The sequence below is a fragment of the Oncorhynchus mykiss genome, chromosome 18 (genome assembly GCF_013265735.2).
Source record: "Oncorhynchus mykiss isolate Arlee chromosome 18, USDA_OmykA_1.1, whole genome shotgun sequence".
NCBI classification, from domain to species: Eukaryota; Metazoa; Chordata; class Actinopteri; order Salmoniformes; family Salmonidae; genus Oncorhynchus; species Oncorhynchus mykiss.
In genome coordinates, this window is record NC_048582.1 from 67,702,131 (window position 1) to 67,729,353 (window position 27,223).

General features: G+C 46.8%; 1 protein-coding gene across 2 annotated transcripts; it reads right to left on the bottom strand.

The window, feature by feature from the left end:
- Nucleotides 1-410: 410 nt before the first annotated feature.
- On the bottom strand, nt 411-27,223 carry kpna6 (karyopherin alpha 6 (importin alpha 7)). Of its 2 annotated transcripts, XM_036953592.1 has the most exons (12): nt 27,071-27,223; nt 20,949-21,082; nt 20,047-20,242; nt 19,425-19,519; nt 19,063-19,194; nt 18,859-18,947; nt 18,419-18,518; nt 14,506-14,669; nt 14,131-14,335; nt 11,212-11,339; nt 7,700-7,890; nt 411-2,283 (listed from the first exon to the last, which is right to left on the bottom strand). In XM_036953592.1, the coding sequence occupies exons 1-12, from the start codon at nt 27,072-27,074 to the stop codon at nt 2,096-2,098; spliced, it is 1,626 nt and encodes a 541-aa protein (XP_036809487.1). In that variant the 5' UTR covers nt 27,075-27,223; the 3' UTR covers nt 411-2,095. The 2 variants fall into 2 exon arrangements, with proteins under 2 accessions (XP_036809487.1, XP_036809486.1); XM_036953591.1 differs by lacking the exon at nt 27,071-27,223 and having other exon boundaries at nt 20,949-21,101.

Genomic DNA, 27,223 nt, shown 5'->3' on the forward strand with positions numbered 1-27,223 from the left:
CTACCAGGTGTTTGGCAAAGGGATACTTCGTGACAGTAGGTAAGGCAATAGAAACACCATGCAAATCCTACCACAGACACACCGGGGGGGGGGGGTGGGCAACTCAGCCAGCACAAACATATATTTACCCCAGGGTCAAGTCCCAAATGGCACACTATATATATATATATATATATATATATATATATATATATATATATATATATATATATATATATATATATATATATTACACAGCTTTTGGCCAGAGCCCATAGGGTCAGAAGTAGTGCACTATATAGGGAATAGTGTGCCGTTTGGAACGCATGCCAGGCTCCTATGGAACGCATCCCAGGGGTCAGAGTAATCCAAAAGAAAAACAAAAAAGCCCATATCCTAACCCGGACATGCGTGTGAGTAACTCCAATATATTTTTTTTACATAAATCTGATGTTACCATCTGACTAAGGTTTGACTGAGGCACACGTGTTTTTCCCAGTAAGGAATCATCCCTAATCCCTATATAAAAGAGCAACGATCCCTCGAAAGCCAAATGGAGATCTGACAGTGTCTGTATTTATATGTAAAAATACGTTTGGTTTGGACAATCACATATTCTCGAGCTATGGCTAGCGCCCCCCCCTCCCTTAGCGGTGTGCTGTTTAAACATTTACAATCACTTCATAATTCAAACCTAAGAACACGGCAACACAACAAACATTATATTGCTAGTTATAATCAAGCTCGGATCAAGCTAGTAACCTAGGTCACTTTATATATCTTTCAATATCCCCACACACCTATACTCCCTTCCCCCTCACAGCCCCCCCCCCCCCCCCCCCCCCCCTTCCCTTCCCCAATCAACATCCTCCCTTAGCCTCAGACGGTTTCCTGATTTTACGATTCAGATCCCAACATGCTCCTCCTCCACAAGCACAAAACTAAAAGTTCAAAAAAAAAAAAAACATTGTAGAGAAAGGACAGTTAGTTCGAGAAGGGGAGAACCTTGGCTCTACACTTCAAACCATAGTTCTAGAATTCCTAAGAATCCCCAGAATTGCTTAGTGGAACCCTGTATGTCCGATATAGACAGAAACCAATACGAATGAGAGTTTGGCCTCTGAGTTGAGAATACATCCGGATTGTTTTATTGTTAACAGTAGAGAGAGAGGCCATTCTTCTGTCCTGGGACACTTCAGTCTTCAGGTGGTGCATGTAGATGCAGTACGTTTTAGAACAAGTCACAGAGAGAAACACAGGGTTGATAAAAGCTAAAACGAGGGGAAACAGACAAGGACTAGGAAGATAATTGTCGTAAAGGAGCTGGGTAAAAATTAAATAAAAAAAACACATCTCTCCCACTGGTCAGGTTTGACCTATCAAATCCCTACATCCCGAAGGAGGACATCCCCTATGGGCAGACAGGAAGCACTAATAACCAAACCAAATCAAAACGCCGTTACGGTCAGAAGAATCAGGGTATCAACAGCACTGGCGGTGTATCTATTATTGTATCTGTGCATTGCCGAAACCTGGACTGGACCAAACCTCGGCCCTGGTTGTGTGATCACTGATCAGGAAGAGCTTTGTTTTATCGTCAGGTCAAGCGGGTTGAGTTCAGGTCTCCTATTGGCTCTACCGCCGAGACGTGGCATTCCGTTAGAAGCGTCTGATCTGTTAGGGTAGGTAAAGCCAGCTCAAAGACTGTAAATATAGGTTGGATAGTTAAATCTGTAAAGCCTTCCATGGGAAAGGAGGGAGAGGACAACGCTCTACCTTCCATGGGGGTGGAGGATATAAGGTGGATAAGGTCATTGCTTCACAGGTGGGGGATGTGTCACCTCCACCCTTCATCTGTTGGGGCTAAAACTAGCCCCTTGGGCTCAGGCTGGGTATAGAGGATGGGGCAATGGTTGGACATGGAGGGTGGAGGGGACATGGAGGGGACTGATTATATGCCAAATTCCTCCATGGGGCGAGGATAAGGGGGTGGATGTTTCATCTGAAACTCCTCCATGGGTATGAGGATAAGGGGGTGGATGTTTCATCTGAAACTCCTCCATGGGTATGAGTGATGGTTGGTGAACCAGATGAGAACCAGAGGACAGGGAGGGCGTTATAGCTGAAAGCCCTCCATGGGTGCCTCCTGCTGGGGGAAGAGGAACTGCTGATTGGCCTGGTCCACCGGAGGAGCCAGGTTCTGGTCCTCCTCCTCCACTCCAAAGTAGTGCTCTATCAGATCAAAGGCCTTCTGGTAGATCTCTTGGTTCTCATGGCTCTGAAGGAACTCGATCTTATCCAGACCTAGAGATGGAGAGAGATGATCTATTCATTCACATGGTAGATTATGTAAGTGTAGTAGTTTTGGAATTGTTAGTTAGATTACTTGTTGGTTATTACTGCATTGTCGGAACTAGAAGCACAAGCATTTCGCTACACTCGCATTAACATCTGCTAACCATGTGTATGTGACAAATAAAATTAGATTTGATTTGAAGATTATGTAAGTGTGTGCCCTGTATGTATGTATGTCCTGTGTGTGTGTGTGTGTGTGTCCTGTATGTAAACTCAGCAAAAAAAAGAAACGTCCCCTTTTCAGGACCTTGTCTTTCAAAGATAATTCGTATAAATCCAAATAACGTCACAGATCTTCATTGTAAAGGGTTTAAACACTGTTTCCCTTGCTCGTTCAATGACAAATAAACAATTCATGAACATGCACCTGTGGAACGGTCGTTAAGATACTAACAGCTTACAGACGGTAGGCAATTAAGGTCACAGTTATGAAAACTTAGGACACGAAAGAGGCCTTTCTACTAACTCTGAAAAACACCAAAAGAAAGATGCCCAGGAATGTCAGTGTTCTGCCATGGCCAACGAAGGGCCCGGATCCCAATCCCATTGAGCACGTATGGGACCTGTTGGATCGAAGGGTGAGGGCTAGGGCCATTCCCCCCCAGAAATGTCCGGGAACTTGCAGGTGCTTTGGTGGAAGAGTGGGGTAACATCTCACAGCAAGAACTGGGAAATCTGGTGCAGTCCATGAGGAGATGCACTGCAGTACTTAATGCAGCTGGTGGCCACACCAGATACTGACTGTTACTTTTGATTTTGACCTCCCCTTTGTTCAGGGACACATTACTCCATTTCTGTTAGTCACATGTCTGTGGAACTTGTTCAGTTTATGTCTCAGTTGTTGAATCTTATGTTCATACAAATATTTACACATGTTCAGTTTGCTGAAAATAAACGCAGTTGACAGTGAGGACGTTTCTTTTTTTGCTGAGTTTATGTATGTGTGTGTGTGTCCTGTATGTGTCTCCCCTGTGTGTGTGTGTGTGTGTGTGTGTCCTGTATGTGTGTGTGTGTCCTGTATGTGTCTCCCCTGTGTGTGTGTGTGTGTGTGTGTCCTGTATGTGTGTGTGTGTCCTGTATGTGTCTCCCCTGTGTGTGTGTGTGTGTGTGTGTATGTGTGTCCTGTATGTGTCTCCCCTGTGTGTGTGTGTGTGTGTGTGTGTGTGTGTGTGTGTGTGTGTGTGTGTGTGTGTATGTGTATGTGTGTCCTGTATGTGTCTCCCCTGTGTGTGTGTGTGTGTGTGTGTATGTGTATGTGTGTCCTGTATGTGTCTCCCCTGTGTGTGTGTGTGTGTGTGTGTGTGTGTGTGTGTGTGTGTGTGTGTCCTGTATGTGTGGGTGTGTCCTGTATGTGTCTCCCCTGTGTGTGTGTGTGTGTGTGTGTGTGTCCTGTATGTGTCTCCCCTGTGTGTGTGTGTGTGTCCTGTATGTGTGTGTGTGTCCTGTATGTGTCTCCCCTGTGTGTGTGTGTGTGTCCTGTATGTGTGTGTGTGTCCTGTATGTGTCTCCCCTGTGTGTGTGTGTGTGTGTGTGTGTGTCCTGTATGTGTGTGTCCTGTATGTGTGTGTGTGTGTCCTGTATGTGTGTGTGTTCATGTACTATATGAAGGTGTTTGTATATAACAGTGCATTGAGAAAGTATTCAGACCCCTTGACTTTTTCCACAGTGTTATGTTACAGCCTTATTCTAACATGGATTAAATACAATAATTCACACAATACCCCATAATGACAAAGCAAAAATAGGTTTATATTAATGTTTGCAAATGTATAAAAAAAACATTTTTAAAAAGAGAGCTTATTTACATAAGTATTCAGAACCTTTGCTATGAGACTCTTGAATTGAACTCAGGTGCATCCTGTTTCCATTGATCATCCTTGAGATGTTTCTAAAACTTGATTGGAGTCCACCTGTGGTAAATTCAATTGATTGGACATGATTTGTAAAAGGCACACGCCTGTCTATATAATGTCCTACAGTTGACAGTGCATGTCAGAGCAAAAACCAAGCCATGAGGTCGAAAGGAATTGTCCGTAGAGCTCCAAAACAAGATTGTGTTGAGGTAAAGATCTGGGGAAGGGTACCAAAAAAATGTCTGCAGCATTGAAGGTCCCCAAGAACACAGTGGCCTCCCATCATTCTTAAATGGAAGAAGTTTGGAACCACCAAGACTCTTCCTAGAGCTGGCCGCCCAGCCAAACTGAGCAAATCGGGGAGAAGAGCCTTGGTCAGGGAGGTGACCAAGAACCTGATGGTCACTCTAACAGAGCTCCTGAGTTCTTCGATGGAGATGGGAGAACCTTCCAGAAGGAGAACCATCTCTGCAGCACTCCACCAATCAGGCCTTTATGGTCGAGTGGCCAGACGGATGCCACTCCTCAGTAAAAGGCACATGACAGCCCGCTTGGAGTTTGCCAAAAAGCATCTGAAGGACTCTCAGACGACGAGAAACCAGATTCTCTGGTCTGATGAAACCAAGACTGAACTCTGGCCTGAATGCCAAGCGTCACGTCTGGAGGAAACCTGGCACCATCCCTACGGTGAAGCATGGTGGTGGCAGCATCATGCTGTGGGGATGTTTTTCAGCGGCAGGGACTGGGAGACTAGTCAGGATCCAGGGAAAGATGAACAGAGCAAAGAACAGAGAACCTTGATGAAAACCTGCACCAGAGTGCTCAGTACCTCAGACTGGGACAAAGGTTAACTTTCCAACAGGACAACGATCCTAAGCACAGCCGAGATAACGCAGGAGTGGCTTCGGGACAAGTCTCTGAATGTCCTTGAGTTTCCCCGCCAGAGCCTGGACTTGAACACGATCTAACATCTCTAGAGAGACCTGAAAATAGCAGTGCAGCGACGCTCCCCATCCAACCTGACAGAGCTTGAGAGGATCTACAGAGAAGAATGGGAGAAACTCCCCATCAAACCTGACAGAGCTTGAGAGGATCTGCAGAGAAGAACGGGAGAAACTCCCCATCCAACCTGACAGAGCTTGAGAGGATCTGCAGAGAAGAATGGGAGAAACTCCCCATCCAACCTGACAGAGCTTGAGAGGATCTACAGAGAAGAATGGGAGAAACTCCCCATCCAACCTGACAGAGCTTGAGAGGATCTACAGAGAAGAATGGGAGAAACTCCCCATCCAACCTGACAGAGCTTGAGAGGATCTACAGAGAAGAATGGGAGAAACTCCCCATCCAACCTGACAGAGCTTGAGAGGATCTACAGAGAAGAATGGGAGAAACTCCCCAACCAACCTGACAGAGCTTGAGAGGATCTGCAGAGAAGAACGGGAGAAACTCCCCATCCAACCTGACAGAGCTTGAGAGGATCTGCAGAGAAGAATGGGAGAAACTCCCCATCCAACCTGACAGAGCTTGAGAGGATCTACAGAGAAGAATGGGAGAAACTCTCCAAATACAAGCTTGTAGTGTCATACCCAAGAAGACTTGAGGCTGTAATCACTGCCAAAGGTGCTTCAACAAAGTACTGAGTGAAGGGTCTGAATACTTACATAAATGTGATATTTCAGTAAAAAAAAAAAAAAGTTTGATATAATTTGCTAAAATTTCAAAACTTTTTTTTTTTTTTGCTTTGTCGTTATGGGGTACTGTGTGTAGATTGAAGGGTAAAAAAAAACTTAACGTAACAAAATGTGGAAAAAGTCAAGGGGTCTGAATACTTTCCAAATGCACTGTATGTACCATAGGCCTCCTCTATGAGAGAGCAGTAGGGGTTGATGTGTGTACGTACCATAGGCCTCCTCTATGAGAGAGCAGTTGGGGTTGATGTGTGTGTGTGTGTACCATAGGCCTCCTCTATGAGAGAGCAGTAGGGGTTGATGTGTGTACGTACCATAGGCCTCCTCTATGAGAGAGCAGTTGGGGTTGATGTGTGTGTGTGTACCATAGGCCTCCTCTATGAGAGAGCAGTAGGGTTTGATGTGTGTATGTACCATAGGCCTCCTCTATGAGAGAGCAGTTGGGGTTGATGTGTGTGTGTGTACCATAGGCCTCCTCTATGAGAGAGCAGTAGGGGTTGATGTGTGTATGTACCACAGGCCTCCTCTATGAGAGAGCAGTAGGGGTTGATGTGTGTGTGTGTATGTACCATAGGCCTCCTCTATGAGAGAGCAGTAGGGGTTGATGTGTGTGTGTGTACCATGGGCCTCCTCTATGAGAGAGCAGTAGGGGTTGATGTGTGTATGTACCACAGGCCTCCTCTATGAGAGAGCAGTAGGGGTTGATGTGTGTTTGTACCATAGGCCTCCTCTATGAGAGAGCAGCAGGGGTTGATGTGTGTATGTACCATAGGCCTCCTCTATGAGAGAGCAGTAGGGGTTGATGTGTGTGTGTGTACCATAGGCCTCCTCTATGAGAGAGCAGTAGGGGTTGATGTGTGTGTGTACCATAGGCCTCCTCTATGAGAGAGCAGTAGGGGTTGATGTGTGTGTATGTACCACAGGCCTCCTCTATGAGAGAGCAGTAGGGGTTGATGTGTGTGTATGTACCATAGGCCTCCTCTATGAGAGAGCAGTAGGGGTTGATGTGTGTGTATATACCATAGGCCTCCTCTATGAGAGAGCAGTAGGGGTTGATGTGTGTGTGTGTGTACCATAGGCCTCCTCTATGAGAGAGCAGTAGGGGTTGATGTGTGTGTGTGTGTACCATAGGCCTCCTCTATGAGAGAGCAGTAGGGGTTGATGTGTGTGTGTGTGTACCATAGGCCTCCTCTATGAGAGAGCAGTAGGGGTTGATGTGTGTGTGTGTGTACCATAGGCCTCCTCTATGAGAGAGCAGTAGGGGTTGATGTGTGTGTGTGTACCATAGGCCTCCTCTATGAGAGAGCAGTAGGGGTTGATGTGTGTATGTACCATAGGCCTCTTCTATGAGAGAGCAGTAGGGTTTGATGTGTGTATGTACCATAGGCCTCCTCTATGAGAGAGCAGTAGGGGTTGATGTGTGTACGTACCATAGGCCTCCTCTATGAGAGAGCAGTAGGGGTTGATGTGTGTATGTACCATAGGCCTCCTCTATGAGAGAGCAGTAGGGGTTGATGTGTGTATGTACCATAGGCCTCTTCTATGAGAGAGCAGTAGGGTTTGATGTGTGTATGTACCATAGGCCTCCTCTATGAGAGAGCAGTAGGGTTTGATGTGTGTATGTACCATAGGCCTCCTCTATGAGAGAGCAGTAGGGGTTGATGTGTGTATGTACCATAGGCCTCCTCTATGAGAGAGCAGTAGGGGTTGATGTGTGTATGTACCATAGGCCTCTTCTATGAGAGAGCAGTAGGGTTTGATGTGTGTATGTACCATAGGCCTCCTCTATGAGAGAGCAGTAGGGGTTGATGTGTGTGTATGTACCATAGGCCTCCTCTATGAGAGAGCAGTAGGGGTTGATGCCGGTACCACTGGGTCCTGCATCCTGCTTGGCCTCTTGGTCTCCCAGTCTCAGAATGTTCTCCAGACCGTTCAGAGACACCTGGACTATCTTACTGTCCATCACGGTCAACAGGTCACACAGAGGCTTGATACAGCCCAGGTTCACCAGGTACCTAGAGAGAGAAGGGGGTAGAAAGAAAATACAGATTTAAAAAACAGAGAGAGAGAGGGAGAGGGCGAAGGAGAGGGAGAGAAGGGAGAGGGAGAGGGAGAGGAGAAGGAGGAGGAGGAGAGGGAGAGAAGGGAGAGGAGGGAGAGGAGGGAGAGGGAGAGGGAGAGGGAGAGGGAGGAGAAGGGAGAGAGAGAGGGAGAGGGAGGAGAAGGGAGAGGGCGAAGGAGAGGGAGAGAAGGGAGAGGAGGGAGAGGGAGAGGGAGAGGGAGGAGAAGGGAGAGAGAGAGGGAGAGGGAGGAGAAGGGAGAGAGAGAGGGAGAGGGCGAAGGAGAGGGAGAGAAGGGAGAGGGAGAGGGAGAGGGAGGAGAAGGGAGAGGGAGAGGGAGAGGGAGAGAAGGGAGAGGAGGGAGAGGAGGGAGAGGGAGGAGAAGGAGAGGGAGTGGGAGAAGGAGAAGGAGAGGGAGTGGGAGAAGGAGAAGGAGAAGGAGAGGGAGAAGGAGGAGAGGGAGAAGGAGAAGGAGAAGGAGAGGGAGAAGGAGAGGGAGAAGGAGAAGGAGAAGGAGAAGGAGAGGGAGAAGGAGAGGGAGAAGGAGAGGGAGAAGGAGAGGGAGAGGGAGAAGGAGAGGGAGAGGGAGAAGGAGAGGGAGAAGGAGAGGGAGAAGGAGAGGGAGAAGGAGAGGGAGAAGGAGAGGGAGAAGGAGAGGGAGAAGGAGAGGGAGAGGGAGAAGGAGAGGGAGAAAGATGCATTGAACCTCAAAGAAAAATAGGGAGGAGAGAAAGTGTGTCGTCGAAGAAGGAGAGGAGAAAGCAAGACAGGGATAAAGAGAGAAACCTATGTAATAAATCTGGAATGTGTTTGGTACAATCCAGACGCTTGCCAAATGCAGCGGCCTTGAGACAGGAGTGTTATTGTCTCGTGACATTCCGGGGAAAAATAACTGCAAAGAAAGTCAATATGAACAAACAGCTCCCAACCAGGCCTCAGACACATGCACGTTCACCAAATGTAGCTCCTGTCTGATATCGCCGGGACAACAAGGGAATTTAAGGATGCACACCGTGGAAAAACAGCTGAGCCTGGAATCTCAGACCACACGAGTAGGAGAGAACAACTAACACCAATCCACCTCTTCTTGACCCCTCCCTCTTTCCTATTCCGACATGACTAGGGTTCTTGACCCCTCCCTCTTTCCTATTCCGACATGACCTGGGTTCTTGACCCCTCCCTCTTTCCTATTCCGACATGACCTGGGTTCTTGACCCCTCCCTCTTTCCTATTCCGACATGACTAGGGTTCTTGACCCCTCCCTCTTTCCTATTCCGACATGACTAGGGTTCTTGACCCCTCCCTCTTTCCTATTCCGACATGACCTGGGTTCTTGACCCCTCCCTCTTTCCTATTCCGACATGACTAGGGTTCTTGACCCCTCCCTCTTTCCTATTCCGACATGAATAGGGTTCTTGACCCCTCCCTCTTTCCTATTCCGACATGACCAGGGTTCTTGACCCCTCCCTCTTTCCTATTCCGACATGACCAGGGTTTTTGACCCCTCCCACGGTCAATCTCTGATCTGAAAGGATTATAGGTGAAAGCAATAACAGTTCAATACCAAAACAACAACCCCAGCCACCTCGTTCCTGGTTCAACTCTCCTATCTACACTATAATTATACCAGCTGTCCAGGTGAGAGGTGTAGGTCATATCTCATATGTCCAGGTGAGAGGTGTAGGTCATATCTCATCTGTCCTGGTGAGAGGTGTAGGTCATATCTCATCTGTCCTGGTGAGAGGTGTAGGTCATATCTCATATGTCCAGGTGAGAGGTGTAGGTCATATCTCATCTGTCCTGGTGAGAGGTGTAGGTCATATCTCATCTGTCCTGGTGAGAGGTGTAGGTCATATCTCATCTGTCCAGGTGAGAGGTGTAGGTCATATCTCATATGTCCAGGTGAGAGGTGTAGGTCATATCTCATCTGTCCAGGTGAGAGGTGTAGGTCATATCTCATCTGTCCAGGTGAGAGGTGTAGGTCATATCTCATCTGTCCAGGTGAGAGGTGTAGGTCATATCTCATCTGTCCAGGTGAGAGGTGTAGGTCATATCTCATCTGTCCAGGTGAGAGGTGTAGGTCATATCTCATCTGTCCTGGTGAGAGGTGTAGGTCATATCTCATCTGTCCAGGTGAGAGGTGTAGGTCATATCTCATCTGTCCAGGTGAGAGGTGTAGGTCATATCTCATCTGTCCAGGTGAGAGGTGTAGGTCATATCTCATCTGTACAGGTGAGAGGTGTAGGTCATATCTCATCTGTACAGGTGAGAGGTGTAGGTCATATCTCATCTGTCCAGGTGAGAGGTGTAGGTCATATCTCATCTGTACAGGTGAGAGGTGTAGGTCATATCTCATCTGTCCAGGTGAGAGGTGTAGGTCATATCTCATCTGTCCAGGTGAGAGGTGTAGGTCATATCTCATCTGTCCAGGTGAGAGGTGTAGGTCATATCTCATCTGTCCTGGTGAGAGGTGTAGGTCATATCTCATCTGTCCAGGTGAGAGGTGTAGGTCATATCTCATCTGTCCAGGTGAGAGGTGTAGGTCATATCTCATCTGTACAGGTGAGAGGTGTAGGTCATATCTCATCTGTCCTGGTGAGAGGTGTAGGTCATATCTCATCTGTCCTGGTGAGAGGTGTAGGTCATATCTCATATGTCCAGGTGAGAGGTGTAGGTCATATCTCATCTGTCCAGGTGAGAGGTGTAGGTCATATCTCATCTGTCCAGGTGAGAGGTGTAGGTCATATCTCATCTGTCCAGGTGAGAGGTGTAGGTCATATCTCATCTGTCCAGGTGAGAGGTGTAGGTCATATCTCATCTGTCCAGGTGAGAGGTGTAAGTCATATCTCATCTGTACAGGTGAGAGGTGTAGGTCATATCTCATCTGTCCAGGTGAGAGGTGTAGGTCATATCTCATCTGTCCAGGTGAGAGGTGTAGGTCATATCTCATCTGTCCAGGTGAGAGGTGTAGGTCATATCTCATCTGTCCAGGTGAGAGGTGTAGGTCATATCTCATCTGTCCTGGTGAGAGGTGTAGGTCATATCTCATCTGTCCAGGTGAGAGGTGTAGGTCATATCTCATCTGTCCAGGTGAGAGGTGTAGGTCATATCTCATCTGTCCAGGTGAGAGGTGTAGGTCATATCTCATCTGTCCTGGTGAGAGGTGTAGGTCATATCTCATCTGTCCAGGTGAGAGGTGTAGGTCATATCTCATCTGTCCAGGTGAGAGGTGTAGGTCATCTCATCTGTCCTGGTGATGTGGGTGTGACTTTATACCTGATCTGTTCAGGCATTCCTCCAGAGGTGGCGTTAGTGATGGCCCAGGCTGCTTCCTTCCTGGTTCTGAACTCTGCCTTCTGCAGGATGTCGATCAGCACAGGGAAGATATTGGCATCAATCACCGTCTAGTAGAGCAGAGGAGGAACACGAGAGGAGGAGAGGGGGAACACGAGAGGAGGAACACGAGAGTAGGAACACGAGGGGAGGAGAGGAGGAACACGAGAGGAGGAGAGGGGGAAGACGAGAGGAGGAGAGGAGGAACACGAGTGGAGGAGAGGAGGAACACGAGAGGAGGCGAGGGGGAACACGAGTGGAGGAGAGGGGGAACACGAGTGGAGGAGAGGGGGAACACGAGTGGAGGAGAGGGGGAACACGAGTGGAGGAGAGGGGGAACACGAGAGGAGGAACAGTATTAGATAGAAAGATAAGAGATGTCTTACTAAACTGGAGAGCAGCACAAAACCATGTCCTTTATTCAAACTAAAGACTAAAGAAAATACCTCGTACCTCTTGAAGATCCCTTTGGATCTGTATAGTCTCTGAACTGTACCAGTCTGTGTTATGTAACTGTAGAGAACTGTACCAGTCTGTGTTATGTAACTGTAGAGAACTGTAGCTGTATGTGGACACCTGCTCGTTGGACATCTGTACAACATGTTGTAGCTAGCCAACGTGTGTCTGAGATGTCTCACGCTCTACACCCCGCTGCCTCAGTAGGAATACAGACAGTACACAACCATTTGCTACAAATGTCTAATAGCGTTTCGTCGTGCCTGTGTGTGTTTTTGGGGCCATTTGAGCTATTAATCCCTATAAGCAGTGTTGGGAAAAAGTACTCAATTACATACTTGAGTAAAAAGATACACTTCATGACAAACAGAATGTGGACCCCTGCTCGTCTAACATCTCATTCCAAATTCATGGGCATTAATATGGAGTTGGTCCCCTTCCCCCCTTTGCTGCTATAGCAGCCTCCACTCTTCTGGGAAGGCTTTCCACTAGATGTTGAAACATTGCTGCGGGGAACTTGCTTCCATTCAGTCACAAGAGCATTAGTGAGGTTGGGCACTGATGTTGGGGCGATTAGGCCTGGCTCGCAGTCGGCTACCAATTCATCCCAAAGGTGTTCAATGGGGTTGAGGTCAGGGCTCTGTGCAGGCCAGTCAAGTTCTTCCACACCCATCACAACAAATCATTTCTGTATGGACCTTGCTTTGTTCATGGGGGCATTGTCATGCTGAAACAGGAAAGGGCCTTCAAAAAACCGTTGCCAAAGTTGGAAGCACAGAATCATCTAGAATGTCATTGTATGTTGTAGTGTTAAGATTTCCCTTCACTGGAACTAAGGGGCCCGAACCATGAAAAACAGCCCCAGACCATTATTTCTCCTCCACCAAATGTTACAGTTGGAACTATGCATTGGGGCAGGTAGCATTCTCCTGGCATCCGCCAAACCCAGATGGTGAAGCGTGATTCATCCCTCCAGAGAACACGTTTCCACTACTCCAGAGTCCAACGGCAGCGAGCTTTACACCACTCCAGCCGACGGTTGGCATTGCGCATGGTGATCTTAGGCTTGTGTGCGGCTGCTCTGCCATGGAAACACATTTCATGAAGCTCCCGACGAACAGTTCTTGTGCCGACGTTGCTTCAAGCGTCAGTTTGGAACTCGGTAGTGGGTGTTGCAACCCGAGGACAGACTATTTTTTTCCCCCTTTACGCGGTCCAATTCTGTGAGTTTGTGTGGCCTACCACTTCGCGGCTGAGCCGTTGTTGCTCCTAGACGTTTCCACTTCACAATAACAGCACTTACCGGGGCAGCTCTAGCAAGGCAGAAATGTTTCGAAATGGCTGACTGCGACACGTTAAAAGTCACTTTGTGCTCTATTTTATACACCTGTAAGCGACGGGTGTAGTTGAACTAGCCCGAATCCACTAATACGAAGGAGTGTCCCCATACTTTTGGACATGTCATGAACATGTATGTTTATTCGTACGGTACCGGTAAAGTCCGTATGTCTGTCTGTGTATAAAGTCTGGACCTCACCTGTATCTGAGCCCTGTTGCCCATCGGTGATGTTAATCTGCAGTGTTTGTCTGTCTGTGTGTGAAGTCTGGACCTCACCTGTATCTGAGCCCTGTTGCCAGCGGTGATGTTTATCTGTCTGTGTATAAAGTCTGGACCTCACCTGTATCTGAGCCCTGTTGCCAGCGGTGATGTTTATCTGTCTGTGTATAAAGTCTGGACCTCACCTGTATCTGAGCCCTGTTGCCCGCGGTGATGTTAATCTGTAGTGTTTGTCTGTCTGTGTGTAAAGTCTGGACCTCACCTGTATCTGAGCCCTGTTGCCAGCGGTGATGTATAAAGTCTGGACCTCACCTGTATCTGAGCCCTGTTGCCAGCGGTGATGTTTATCTGTCTGTGTATAAAGTCTGGACCTCACCTGTATCTGAGCCCTGTTGCCAGCGGTGATGTATAAAGTCTGGACCTCACCTGTATCTGAGCCCTGTTGCCAGCGGTGATGTTTATCTGTCTGTGTATAAAGTCTGGACCTCACCTGTATCTGAGCCCTGTTGCCAGCGGTGATGTTAATCTGTAGTGTTTGTCTGTCTGTGTATAAAGTCTGGACCTCACCTGTATCTGAGCCCTGTTGCCAGCGGTGATGTTAATCTGTAGTGTTTGTCTGTCTGTGTATAAAGTCTGGACCTCACCTGTATCTGAGCCCTGTTGCCCGCGGTGATGTTAATCTGTAGTGTTTGTCTGTCTGTGTGTAAAGTCTGGACCTCACCTGTATCTGAGCCCTGTTGCCAGCGGTGATGTTAATCTGTAGTGTTTGTCTGTCTGTGTATAAAGTCTGGACCTCACCTGTATCTGAGCCCTGTTGCCAGCGGTGATGTATAAAGTCTGGACCTCACCTGTATCTGAGCCCTGTTGCCAGCGGTGATGTTGGAGACGGTCCAACAGGCTTCTTTCCGGATGGATTCTTTAGGACTACTCAGCAGGTGGAGCAGACAGGGCAGGGCTGAACAGTTCAACACCACCTGGGTCTGGATGTCGTCTCCCGTGACGATGTTCCCCACTGCTCTCAGAGCAGGAGACGCCACCTTGTAGTCCGTGTGCCTGACAGAGGGAACATTCAAAAGTCACTACACTGAGGCCCCTGAAGCCCCTGCACGCACACCAGCAGCTCTACGAGGCGCCTGCACACACACTTACATGAGCAGCTCTACGAGGCACCCGCACACACACTTACATGAGCAGCTCTACGAGGCACCCGCACACACACTTACATGAGCAGCTCTACGAGGCGCCTGCAGACGCCGGAGTCGATGACAGCCTGGATCTTCTCGTTGGGTCCGTCAGAGAGGTAAGACAGAGCCCAGCAGGCATCTGCTAACAGATCTGAATCGCTGCTGAACAACAGTCTAGACAGGACCTGCAGACAAGGGGACACCTGGGGGACAGAGGACCGACAGGGGGACATTTAGTGTATTCTATCAGAGAGGTAGGACAGAGCCCAGCAGGCATCTGCTAACAGATCTGAATCACTGCTGAACAACAGTCTAGACAGGACCTGCAGACAAGGGGACACCTGGGAGACAAAGGACAGACAGGGAGACACCTGGGAGACAGAGGACAGACAGGGAGACAGAGGACAGACAGGGAGACACCTGGGAGACAGCCAGGCAGGGGGACAGTTGGGGGATCGAGATACTTACAACCTGGGGCACAGACAGTGGGACAGGGGCACAGACAGTGGGATAGTCTATACCCTTTTGAAGGCCCAATTTCTACATATGGTTGTGCAGTCACTCAATTAGCCCATGGCAGCAATTTTTTGGCAGGAGGATTGCTAAATTAATCTACATGCTCTCTAGCGGCTAATCTAAACTTGTAGTAAGCATGGTCAAACTACCAACCGTGGTGGGGCCCATTGATGACCAGTTATCTTAAAAACATTTGCCTCAACCCCATGGCAAAACGTGTAGAATTGCAGCTGACTCGCATTAAAACAAAAACATTTTCTCTGCGCCCCATGGCAGATGGGCAGAACATTACTATCACGAGGGGGGGCTGTTTAAATGTTTTGCTCACTGGGAGGGAGGGGGGGCTCCAGAGCGCTCAGGACCTCAGACTGGGACAAAGGTTCACCTTCCAACAGGATAATGACCCTAAGCACACAGTCAAGACAACGTAGGAGTGGCTTCGGGACAAGTCTCAATGTCTTTGAGTGGCCCAGCCAGAACCTGGACTTGAACCCGATCCAACGTCTCTAGAGAGACCTGAAAATAGCTGTGCAGCGAAGCTCCAATCCAACCTGACAGAGCTTGAGAGGATCTGCAGAGAAGAATAGGAGAAACTCCCCAAATACAGGTGTGCCATGCTTGTAGCATAATACCCAAGAAGACTCGAGGCTGTAATCGCTGCCAAAGGTGCTTCAACAAAGTACTGAGTAAAGGGTCTGAATACTTATGTAAATGTGATATCAGTACATTTTTATATACATTTGCAAATCTGTTTTTGCTTTGTCCTTATGGGGTATTGTGATGTCATTATGGGGTATTGTGATGTCATTATGGGGTATTGTGTGTAGATTTGATGAGGAAAATAAACAATTGAATCCATTTCAGAATAAGGCTGTAACGTAACAAAATGTGGATAAAGTCAAGGGGTCTGAATACTTCCCGAATGCACTGAATATCTTTATTCTGAGTCGGTTAATGTTGTGTCAACACAAAAATGCGACAGATCCTCTCCAACGTGACATTTCTTAATTTGTTGATTAATATTTATAAGTAATAACCTAAATAATATTTAAATGCCAGGATAATAACGAAGAGTTAATGGCATGTTTCAAATAGGTTTAATTAAAAAGCTTATCCACGTAAACAAGGGTACAAACAGAATTGTGACCTCCCCTCACACTCTGAAATCTGTCTTCTCATTCTGATAAGACATCACACCTCTGAAAATCGGTCTTCTCATTCTGATATGACATCACACCTCTGAAAATCGGTCTTCTCATTCTGATATGACATCACACCTCTGAAAATCGGTCTTCTCATTCTGATATGACATCACACCTCTGAAAATCGGTCTTCTCATTCTGATATGACATCACACCTCTGAAAATCGGTCTTCTCATTCTGATATGACATCACACCTCTGAACTCTGATATCCTCTTTGTAGAATGCGTAGGGATGCATTCTGTGCTTAAGTCAATGATTTCGATAAGAGAAACTGATACTCGAACACGCCCTCTCTCCTTTAGCACTACTGACAGGGCTGAATACTCTGCCCTCTCTGACCCTGTAACATCCCAGTACTGTAAGGGAAAGGTGACAGGCAAAGGAACCATTTAAGTGTATTGGGACACAGCCAAGAGCTGGTCCTTCACCTTGAGATAATTTGAAGTAGTTCTAAATTGGCTTCCTGTCCCTCTTATATTAATGCCAAGGGAACCATCTAAGTGTATTATTTGGGACACAACCAAGAGCTGGCCCTTCACCTTGAGTGAATTTGAAGTAGTTTTAAAATGGCTTCCTGTCCTTCTTCTATTAATGCCAATAGAGAAACAGAGCTGAAGAGAACAATAACACTTTAGCCGATTGACAGATTGACAGGGTGAGAGAAACTCCTGCCTCGTCACATACTGTCCCCTAGTCACATGCTCAGTCTCTGAGTCACTGGGGCTTTTGTGTGTTCTGGCCGGCCAGAGTCAATAGCAGATAAAACCCATCAGCTAGCTAGCTAGCTAACAGACGGGCCTAACACAGCATTACAGATTAGCTCCATTGAACCCAAACAGGGTCAAATGACACCTCATCGCCTATATATTAGTGCACCACTTGCCATGACACTTGTTGGGGGGGGGGGGGGGGGGGGGGGGTCGCAGTGCAAAACACCATCATGTTCGTGACAATCTGCCCTTTCCACATAAGTTTGTAGCGGTTCGGACAGCGTCTCAGATACCGTTTGGCCTTATTCATACAGCGTACAGCGTCTCAGACACCCGGGGCTGTATTCATACAGCGTCTCAGATACCTGGGGCCTTATTCATACATCGTCTCAGATACCCGGGGCCTTATTCATACAGCCTCTCAGATACCTGGGGCCTTATTCATACAGCCTCTCAGATACCTGGGGCCTTATTCATACAGCCTCTCAGATACCTGGGGCCTTATTCAGACAGCGTCTCAGATACCTGGGGCCTTATTCATACAGCGTCTCAGATACCTGGGGCCTTATTCATACAGCGTCTCAGATACCTGGGGCCTTATTCAGACAGCGTCTCAGATACCTGGGGCCTTATTCAGACAGCGTCTCAGATACCTGGGGCCTTATTCATACAGCGTCTCACATACCCGGGGCCTTATTCAGACAGCCTCTCAGATACCCGGGGCCTTATTCATACAGCCTCTCAGATACCCGGGGCCTTATTCATACAGCGTCTCAGATACCCGGGGCCTTATTCATACAGCGTCTCAGACACCGTTTGGCCTTATTCATACATCGTCTCAGATACCCGGGGCCTTATTCATACAGCCTCTCAGATACCTGGGGCCTTATTCATACAGCCTCTCAGATACCTGGGGCCTTATTCATACAGCCTCTCAGATACCTGGGGCCTTATTCATACAGCGTCTCCGATACCTGGGGCCTTATTCATACAGAGTCTCAAACACCGTTTGGCCTTATTCATACAGCCTCTCAGATACCTGGGGCCTTATTCATACAGCGTCTCAGATACCTGGGGCCTTATTCATACAGCGTCTCAGATACCTGGGGCCTTATTCATACAGCGTCTCAGATACCTGGGGCCTTATTCATACAGCGTCTCAGATACCTGGGGCCTTATTCATACAGCGTCTCAGATACCTGGGGCCTTATTCAGACAGCCTCTCAGATACCTGGGGTCTTATTCAGACAGCCTCTCAGATACCTGGGGCCTTATTCATACAGCGTCTCAGATACCTGGGGCCTTATTCATACAGAGTCTCAAACACCGTTTGGCCTTATTCATACAGCGTCTCAGATACCTGGGGCCTTATTCATACAGTGTGTCACAGTAGGAATGCTGATCTAGGATCAGGTCCCCCCCTGTCCATGTAATCTTATTAATTACGATATCAACGGCAACACTGATCTTAGAGCAGCACTACTACCGTGAGATGTTAAATGAATATAGGGTTGGATGTTACCTTCTCAAATACAGGTGGGGGGCTCTTCCCCCTGCACAGGTTAGACAGAGCCCACACTGCATTCCTGGTCATTGTCAGTCTGGTGGATTTAGTCAGAAGCCTGGAGAGGAACCGGGGAAGAGGAACCATGAGCTATCTTTATATGTGGAGTAGTAGATAAACAGTAGTGTGACATAAACAAGACATAAACAGTAGTGTGACATAAACAAGACATAAACAGTAGTGTGACATAAACAAGACATAAACAGTAGTGTGACATAAACAAGACATAAACAGTAGTGTGACATAAACAAGACATAAACAGTAGTGTGACATAAACAAGACATAAACAGTAGTGTGACATAAACAAGACATAAACAGTAGTGTGACATAAACAAGACATAAACAGTAGTGTGACATAAACAAGACATAAACAGTAGTGTGTGATTGTGTGCGCTCACATTAACAGTGGTGGCAGGATATTACAGTTGAGTACATAGTCTCTGCACACTGGACTGTCCCCTGCTATGTTACCCAACGCCCACACCGCCTGGCAGAGAGGAGAACGAAGAGAGAGAGAGAGAAAGTAGGTATAAATTATAGACGGTCTTGTAATACATTTTTGTTCCATTGACTGTTTATGTGTACAGGGTTTCGGGCTTTACCTGTTCCTGAACATCTTCAAAGTCCGAGTTGAGTAGTTCTATAAAGATGGGTACTGCTCCTGCCTCGATTACTATGTTAGTCTGCATGGATGTACCCGATGCTATGTTGGTCAGGGCCCAGGCTGCCTCAAACTACACACAGACAGACACTTTATTAAAACGACACATTGTTATTGATAATGAAACTTAATACAAAAAAAAATATAAACATTCAATGACAGAAATGTTATTGTAGATTGCAATAATTGACAATATATCCACAATGATATACTAGCTATTTAAGTCTGGCCATTCTCCATTTTAGGTTAACTTTTTATATTTTACCAATAAAAAGTGGTTCCTAATATTTCAAAAGGTCTCACCTGTAATGTGCAGTTGACGCTCCTCTTCAGGAACTCTACAAACCTCTCTACAATGCCTGGGGTGTTGATGACCTCGTCAATAGGTGGATTGGGTTCTGGAACACATCAGACAGACTATATGAGTAATAGTGTAACAATTAGCACCATAGACTCAACCTTTAACACCCTAGAGGGAGGTAGCTGAATCATCTGAGTTAGTGCTGGGCTTGGAGCAAAAGCCTGCAGACCGAGGGCCAGGGGGGGTCCCCAGGAGGGCCAGCAGCCTGAGGGTCCCCCAGGAGGGCCAGCAGCCTGAGGGTCCCCCAGGAGGGCCAGCAGCCTGAGGGTCCCCCAGGAGGGCCAGCAGCCTGAGGGTCCCCCAGGAGGGCCAGCAGCCTGAGGGTCCCCCAGGAGGGACAGCAGCCTGAGGGTCCCCCAGGAGGGACAGCAGCCTGAGGGTCCCCCAGGAGGGACAGCAGCCTGAGGGTCCCCCAGGAGGGACAGCAGCCTGAGGGTCCCCCAGGAGGGCCAGCAGCCTGAGGGTCCCCCAGGAGGGCCAGCAGCCTGAGGGTCCCCCAGGAGGGCCAGCAGGACTAAGTGTGCACGGCCATACGCAGGTAATATTCACTGAACAGCCTGGTACCTTTGGACAGTAGTTTCCTGAATGACTGTGTTGTCGCGAGTTGGAGCTCTGGGTCCTCTGAGAAGAGCATCTCTACCAGGTCTTTAGTTAGGACTCCTTCCTCTGTGGCTGTGGAGGTGACATACGAGTCGACCAGTGGACTCTCAAACATGACTCCTTCCTCGTTCAACATGTCAACGTTTCTCCTCTTGAACAGCTGCCAAATACAGGAGAGAAACAACACAGCAGTGTGTGCGCTGTGGCCCTTTGACCTCCTCTCGCCTGTCTAGACACTAGCAGTGGGCAAGGTGTTATAGGCTAGGTGTTATAGGCTAGGTCCTATACAGGGGGGTTATGTTGTGTACCTGTTTAGACACTAGCAGTGGGCTAGGTGCTCTAGGCTAGGTGTTATAGGCTAGGTCCTATACAGGGGGGTTATGTTGTGTACCTGTTTAGACACTAGCAGTGGGCTAGGTGCTCTAGGCTAGGTGTTATAGGCTAGGTCCTATACAGGGGGGTAATGTTGTGTACCTGTCTCCTGTCTCGACACTAGCAGTGGGCTAGATGTTATTGGCTAGGTGTTATTGGCTAGGTGTTATAGGCTAGGTGTTATAGGCTAGGTGTTATAGGCTAGGTGTTATACAGGGGGGTTATGTTGTGTACCTGTTTAGACACTAGCAGTGGGCTAGGTGCTCTAGGCTAGGTGCTCTAGGCTAGGTGCTCTAGGCTAGGTGCTCTAGGCTAGGTGTTATAGGCTAGGTGTTATAGGCTAGGTGTTATAGGCTAGGTGTTATAGGCTAGGTCCTATACAGGGGGGTTATGTTGTGTACCTGTCTCCTGTTTAGACACTAGCAGTGGGCTAGGTGCTCTAGGCTAGGTGCTCTAGGCTAGGTGCTCTAGGCTAGGTGCTCTAGGCTGTGTACCTGTTGTTCTCGTTTCTGCTTCCTCAGCTGGACACCCTCCTCCTCTCTCCTGCGTCTCATCTCCTCCACATTCAGGGCTTTGTTCTTGTAGCTGTTCATCCTGTGGTTATCCTTCGCTGGACTGGCTGACGGCTCTGAAACACAAACAATCATCTTCATTACAAATCTTCTCTACTAATCAATATCTTTTAACAGTACTTTATTTTTTATTTTTCACAAAGTTTGTCATGGAACGGTTAGGCATTTAACAAAATGAAGTTTAGCAACAGTCGGCCGGGAAAATCACTGCCAAGAGAAGGAACACATTCCAAGGAACCAGACTCTTCCAGGGATGTCAATGCGCGCGCGCGTGTGTGTGTGCATTTGTGTCTGTGTTTTTGCTGTGTGTTTATTAGGTTTGTGAGTGGATAGTCAGAGACAGTAACTTAGGATGCATGTAAGACTGAGTTGCATAACTGTGTGTGATGTGTGTGTCAGATCCCAGGGAGAAATACCGCTTGGTGATGACACAGGGGTACATGAGCCCCAGTATAACAAGCTCCCGGACACATGGTTAAAAATACACTGGAGCATATGCTGCGCAGTACACACACACACACACACGCTTATCACAGACAGAGCTCTTCTCTCCAGCAGTGAGCTGTCAGACAGAACAAACATATTTATTCAGGTGATTTAATTGCAGAGTTAGCAGGAAGCGCCTGAACTGCGAACCAGCCGCCTGACTGCCGGCCAAACTTCCCCGACTCAGCATTTGTGCAATCATGGCACGCGAAGCAGCCAGACTGGGCACCAGACCCGCGTCACCAGTACCAGCCAGTCTGGGCACCAGACCAGAGTCAACAGAACCAGCCAGGCTGACCCGAGTCACCAGAACCAGCCAGACTGGGCACCAGACCAGAATCAACAGAACCAGCCAGACTGGGCACCAGACCAGAGTCAACAGAACCAGCCAGGCTGACCCGAGTCACCAGAGCCAGCCAGACTGGGCACCAGACCCAGCCAGGCTGACCCGCATCAACAGAACCAGCCAGGCTGACCCACGTCACCAGAGCCAGCCAGACTGGGCACCAGACCCAGCCAGGCTGACCCGCGTCAACAGAGCCAGCCAGACTGGGCACCATGGAGTGTGATGGTAACATTATAGGCGAAGTGATGGCCTTATTTATATTACAGCATATTGGATGATAGATTCATATTCCATTCACCCAGTTCAATATTTCTTATTTTATTTTACCTTTATTTAACCAGGCAAGTCAGTTAAGAACAAATTCTTATTTTCAATGACGGCCTAGGAACAGTGGGTTAACTGCCTGTTCAGGGGCAGAACGACAGATTTGTACCTTGTCAGCTCGGGGGGTTTGAACTTGCAACCTTCCGGTTACTAGTCCAACGCTCTACATGATACTATAATTTTCCCTATAGCCATCGTGAGGTTCCTACAACGCAGCCTATAAAATTAAAGTTAACAACTTAAGTGCACACAGGTTGAGAGAAAAATGTGAGTAATCAAGTGGACAGACTGCCACGTCCAATAACACCTTGCACACTCTTGCCTGCATATACAGTTGACGTTGGAAGTTTACGTACACCTTAGCCAAAACATTTTAACTCAGTTTCACAATCCCTGACATTTAATCCTAGTAAAAATTCCCTGTCTAAGGTCAGTTAGGATCACCACTTTATTTTAAGAATGTGAAATGTCAGAATAATAGGAGAAAATTATTTATTTCAGCTTTTATTTCTTCATCACATTCCAAAGGGGTCAGAAGTTTACATACACTCAATTAGTATTTTGTAACATTGCCTTAAAATTGTTTAACTTGGGTCAAATGTTTCGGGTGGCCTTCCACAAGCTTCCCACAATAAGTTGGTGAATTTTTGGCCCATTCCTCCTGACAGAGCTGGTGTAACTGAGTCAGGTTTGTAGGCATCCTTGCTCGCACACACCTTTTCAGTTCTGCCCACACATTTTCTATAGGATTGAGGTCAGGGTTTGGTGATGGCCACTCCAATACCTTGACTTTGTTGTCCTTAAGCCATTTTGCCACAACTTTAGAAGTATGCTTGGGGTCAATGTCCATTTGGAAGACCCATTTGCGACCAAGCTTCAACTGATGTCTTGAGATATTGCTTCAATATAACCACATAATTTTCCTCCCTCATGATGCCATCTAATTTGTGAAGTGCACCAGTCCCTCCTGCAGCAAAGCACCCCCACAACATGATGCTGCCACCCCCATGCTTCAAGGTTGGGATGGTGTTTTCAGCATGCAAGCCTCTCCCTTTTTCCTCCAAACATAACAATGGTCATTATGGCCAAACGGTTCTATTTTTGTTTCATCAGACCAGAGGATATTTGTCCAAAAAGTACAATCTGTGTCCCCATGTGCAGTTGAAAAACCATAGTCTGGCTTTTTTTATGGCGGTTTTAGAGCAGTGGCTTCTTCCTTGCTGAGTGGCCTTTCAGGTCATGTCTTCACAAGGTCCTTTTGCTATTGTTCTGGGATTGATATGCACTTTTCAACACCAAAGTACGTTCCATCTCTAGGAGACAGAACGCGTCTCCTTCCTGAGCGGTATGACAGCTGAGTGGTCCCATGGTGCTAATACTTTCATACTACTGTTTGTACAGATGAACGTGGCGCAGATGAACGTCAGGCATTTGGAAATTGCTCCCAAGGACCTCCACCAGACTTGTGGAGGTCTACAATTGTTTTTCTGAGGTCTTGGCTGATATATTTTTATTTTCCCATGATGTCAAGCAAAGAGGCACTGAGTTTGGAGGTAGGCCTTGAAATACATCCACAGGTCCAATTGACTCAAATGATGTCAATTAGCCTATCAGAAGCGTCTAAATCAATGACATCATTTTCTGGAATTTTCCAAGCCGTTTAAAAAGGCACAGTTAACTTGGCGTATGTAAACTTCAGTAGTAGCCTACAGCAAAGTGTGTTTAAATAATTTCAAACTAGTTAATTTCTGCTAAGTTAGTTTTTGCTACCATGTGGGGTTTAGCTTGCTTGAGTCTGCTAACCGAGTAGTGTTAATTCACCTGTTTCCATACACGTTTCATTTTAAAACATTTATCTTACAAAGGAGTTGTTTAATCTAACTGCTTAACTATTTATCTGTACATGGAATTGTATTTGGTGTTTTTTCCTCATTTTCTTTCTCGTCTTTACAGGAAAATGCCACGGGCACTATCTGATGTGTGGAGACATTTCACAGCACCTTATGTAGAAGGAAAAGCTGTGTACATTTGCAAATACTGTACCAAATCACATGTGTGAATGCAACAAAGATGCAGAATCATCTGGCCAAGTGCATAAAGTTCCCTCAGCGCTCACAACAAGCAACCTCGGACAAAAGTCCCTCTACTTCTATTGGAGGTGAAAATTATGAATCAGACACCTTATCGATAGCAACAGCTCATGGTCCTCCTGGAATCAGAAGTTTTTTTTTACTCAATGGAGGAACGAACGTAGTCAGAGAAATGCTGATGAATGCCTTGCTCGAGCTGTGTATGCAACTGGTTCACCTCTGATGCTCATAGGCAATGTGTATTGGAAGAGATTTCTGAATGTTCCTCGCCCAGCATACACCCTTTCAAGCAGACATGCTTTATCTACTCATTTACTGGATGCAGAGTTCAAGTGAAGTTCAAGCAAATCATAGAGAAAGCAGACTGTATTGCAATCATCTCTGATGGGAGGTCGAATGTTCGTGGGCAAGGAATAATTAACTACATCATCTCCACCCCTCAACCAGTATTCTACAAGAGCACAGACACAAGGGACAACAGACACACCGGTCTCTACATTGCAGATGAACTGAAGGCAGTCATCCATGACCTTGGACAACAGAAGGTATTTGCACTGGTGACAGCAATCTACCTCACCAAGCAAAGTGAGAAGAATAAGAGCACCACATTGAAGCTGCCCAGCAACACCCGTTGGGGTGGTGTTGTCATCATGTTTGACAGTCTCCAGGAGGGGAAGGAGTCTCTCCATGAAATTACCATATCCCAGTCTGCCGATATGTACAGCCCCATCAAGAGGATCCTCCTGGATGATGTATGTTGGGAGAGAGTGGTAAGCAGCCTGAAACTCCTGAAACCTATAGCAGTATCCATCGCACGGATTGAGGGAGACAATGCCATCCTGTCTGATGTTCAGACTCATGTAGACTCATGTATGCTGCTTGCAGATGTAAGAGAAGAAATCCGTACTGCCCTGCCCACTTCACTGTTGCGCCAAGCAGAGGAAACTATAGTTATGAAATACATCACAAGGCGTGAAGACTTCTGCCTGAAGCCCATACACACCGCAGCGCACATGTTGAACCCCAAGTACGCTGGCAAGAGCATCCTGTCTGGTGCAGAGATCAACAAGGCCTATGGTGTCATCACTACTGTGTCTCGCCACCTTGGCCTGGACGACCTCAGAGTTCCATTAGCGACTTTATGTTGTTGTTTACATGTTAACTACCAGCAACGTGGGCAGGTCTCATTGCCATCAATAGCAACGCAGGCATTGTGACGCAGATCAATAAAATGACAATAGAATGTTCGGAACACTATAGAACGAAGAGGAGCTGGCAGGGTGAAAAATACCCTTAAATAAGGCCAGGTTTTCAAATCAAATCAAATTGTATTTGTCACATACACATGGTTAGCAGATGTTAATGCGAGTGTAGCGAAATGCTTGTGCTTCTAGTTCCGACAATGCAGTAGTAACCAACGAGTAATCTAACCTAACAATTTCACAACAACTACCTTATACACACAAGTGTAAAGGGATAAAGAATATGTACATAAAGATATATGAATGAGTGATGGTACAGAACGGCATAGGCAAGATGCAGTAGATGGTATAGAGTACAGTATATACATATGAGATGAGTAATTTAGGGTTTGTAAACATATAAAAGTGGCATTGTTTAAAGTAACTAGTGATGTATTACATAAAGATGGCAAGATGCAGTCGATGGTATAGAGGACAGTATATACATATGAGATGAGTAATGTAAATTGAACGCGAAGCGGATGCGGCCATCTCTGTCGGCGCCGGAAGTACAATATAATTGAGCAAGATGTTTTCCGTGATTACTTCAAAACTATCAGCTGGGAACATATGGTAATATTATGAAACTGGGCTCCACAGCAGATTCAATGAACTAGTGTTTATGAGAAAAGGGAAAAAAGCATTGTTAAATGTCATGTGCCCAGCCTACCCCAGAGGACGGACGGACACTAGCTGTCCTCCAGCTACACCCGGGTGCTACCCTAAAGAGTGCTTTTGAAGCTACTGTAGCCTTTCATTGCAAAACAGTGTGTGTTAATTAATGATTTGGTGACGTAAATATATTTACTATAGTTTAATATAAAAATATATATATATTTAAAAAAGTGTAACTTTAATGGTTCACTATTTTTATGAAATTCACAGAGGAGTATGGTCCTCCCCTGACTAATGTGCATTCCCAGTAGGCGGTAATACAGTCGGAAATTCAACAGAGTACGATAGCTTTTGCTAACGATAAGTTAGTTCAGTTATGAACCTCAAGTTGTAGCAACGACAAGCCTTAGATAGCTAACTGGTTAGCGTTACACTAGCTAAGTTAACTTGTCAACAAAACAATGTTTGTGTGACCCGCCCTAGTTAACTCTCAGTAGGTGTCAACATGCAAGTAACAGGGATATGACTGGTTGCTCATTTCAGTAAGTAACTCGCCAACGAGTTAATACATTGACGGGCGTTAACATGTTTTGCTAGTTATCTAACAACCTGCGTACTACTGGCTTCCATATTAACCTGGTAAGACAGGCAAAAAAAAGCTAACTACCTAACGTTAGCAGGCGATGCATGTAAGGTTAAAGTTAGTTGGCGTTTGATTCTGAAATTGCCACCTTATGTCATTTGTAGACTTTCTTGAAGGACACGTCGTCCTGACAACCTAGATAATACGGTACCAATAAAAGGTTGCAATCTGTAGGTGAAAACAATAACAATAGCTTGCTAGCTAGTGGGGGATTTGACAATCATGTAAGTTATTCCAACACGCAGTATTCTCTAGTCCCGTGTATGAACCATACGGTCTAGAAACACATCATAACTCACCCATTTTTTTTTATCTTAAATGACAGATACTTCTTGTGTTTAGAGAGAAATAAATTGTAATCCTCTTTCCCAGTTTGCTTTTTAGAATTTGCTCCTCACAAACAATATGTCGTCGGAGAAATACGGATGGCGAGAGATGACAAATTTAATACC

Excerpts from the sequence above, each read along its gene's own strand:
- kpna6 (XM_036953591.1), bottom strand. The coding sequence starts at position 21,101 with ATGATTGTTTGTGTTTCAGAGCCGTCAGCCAGTCCAGCGAAGGATAAC. Across the intron at positions 19,520-20,046 it reads CAGGAAACTACTGTCCAAAG|AACCCAATCCACCTATTGAC; the intron begins GTACCAGGCTGT and ends GATGTGTTCCAG. Across the intron at positions 14,670-18,418 it reads CCCCACCTGTATTTGAGAAG|GTGTCCCCTTGTCTGCAGGT; the intron begins GTAACATCCAAC and ends TCTGTCCCCCAG.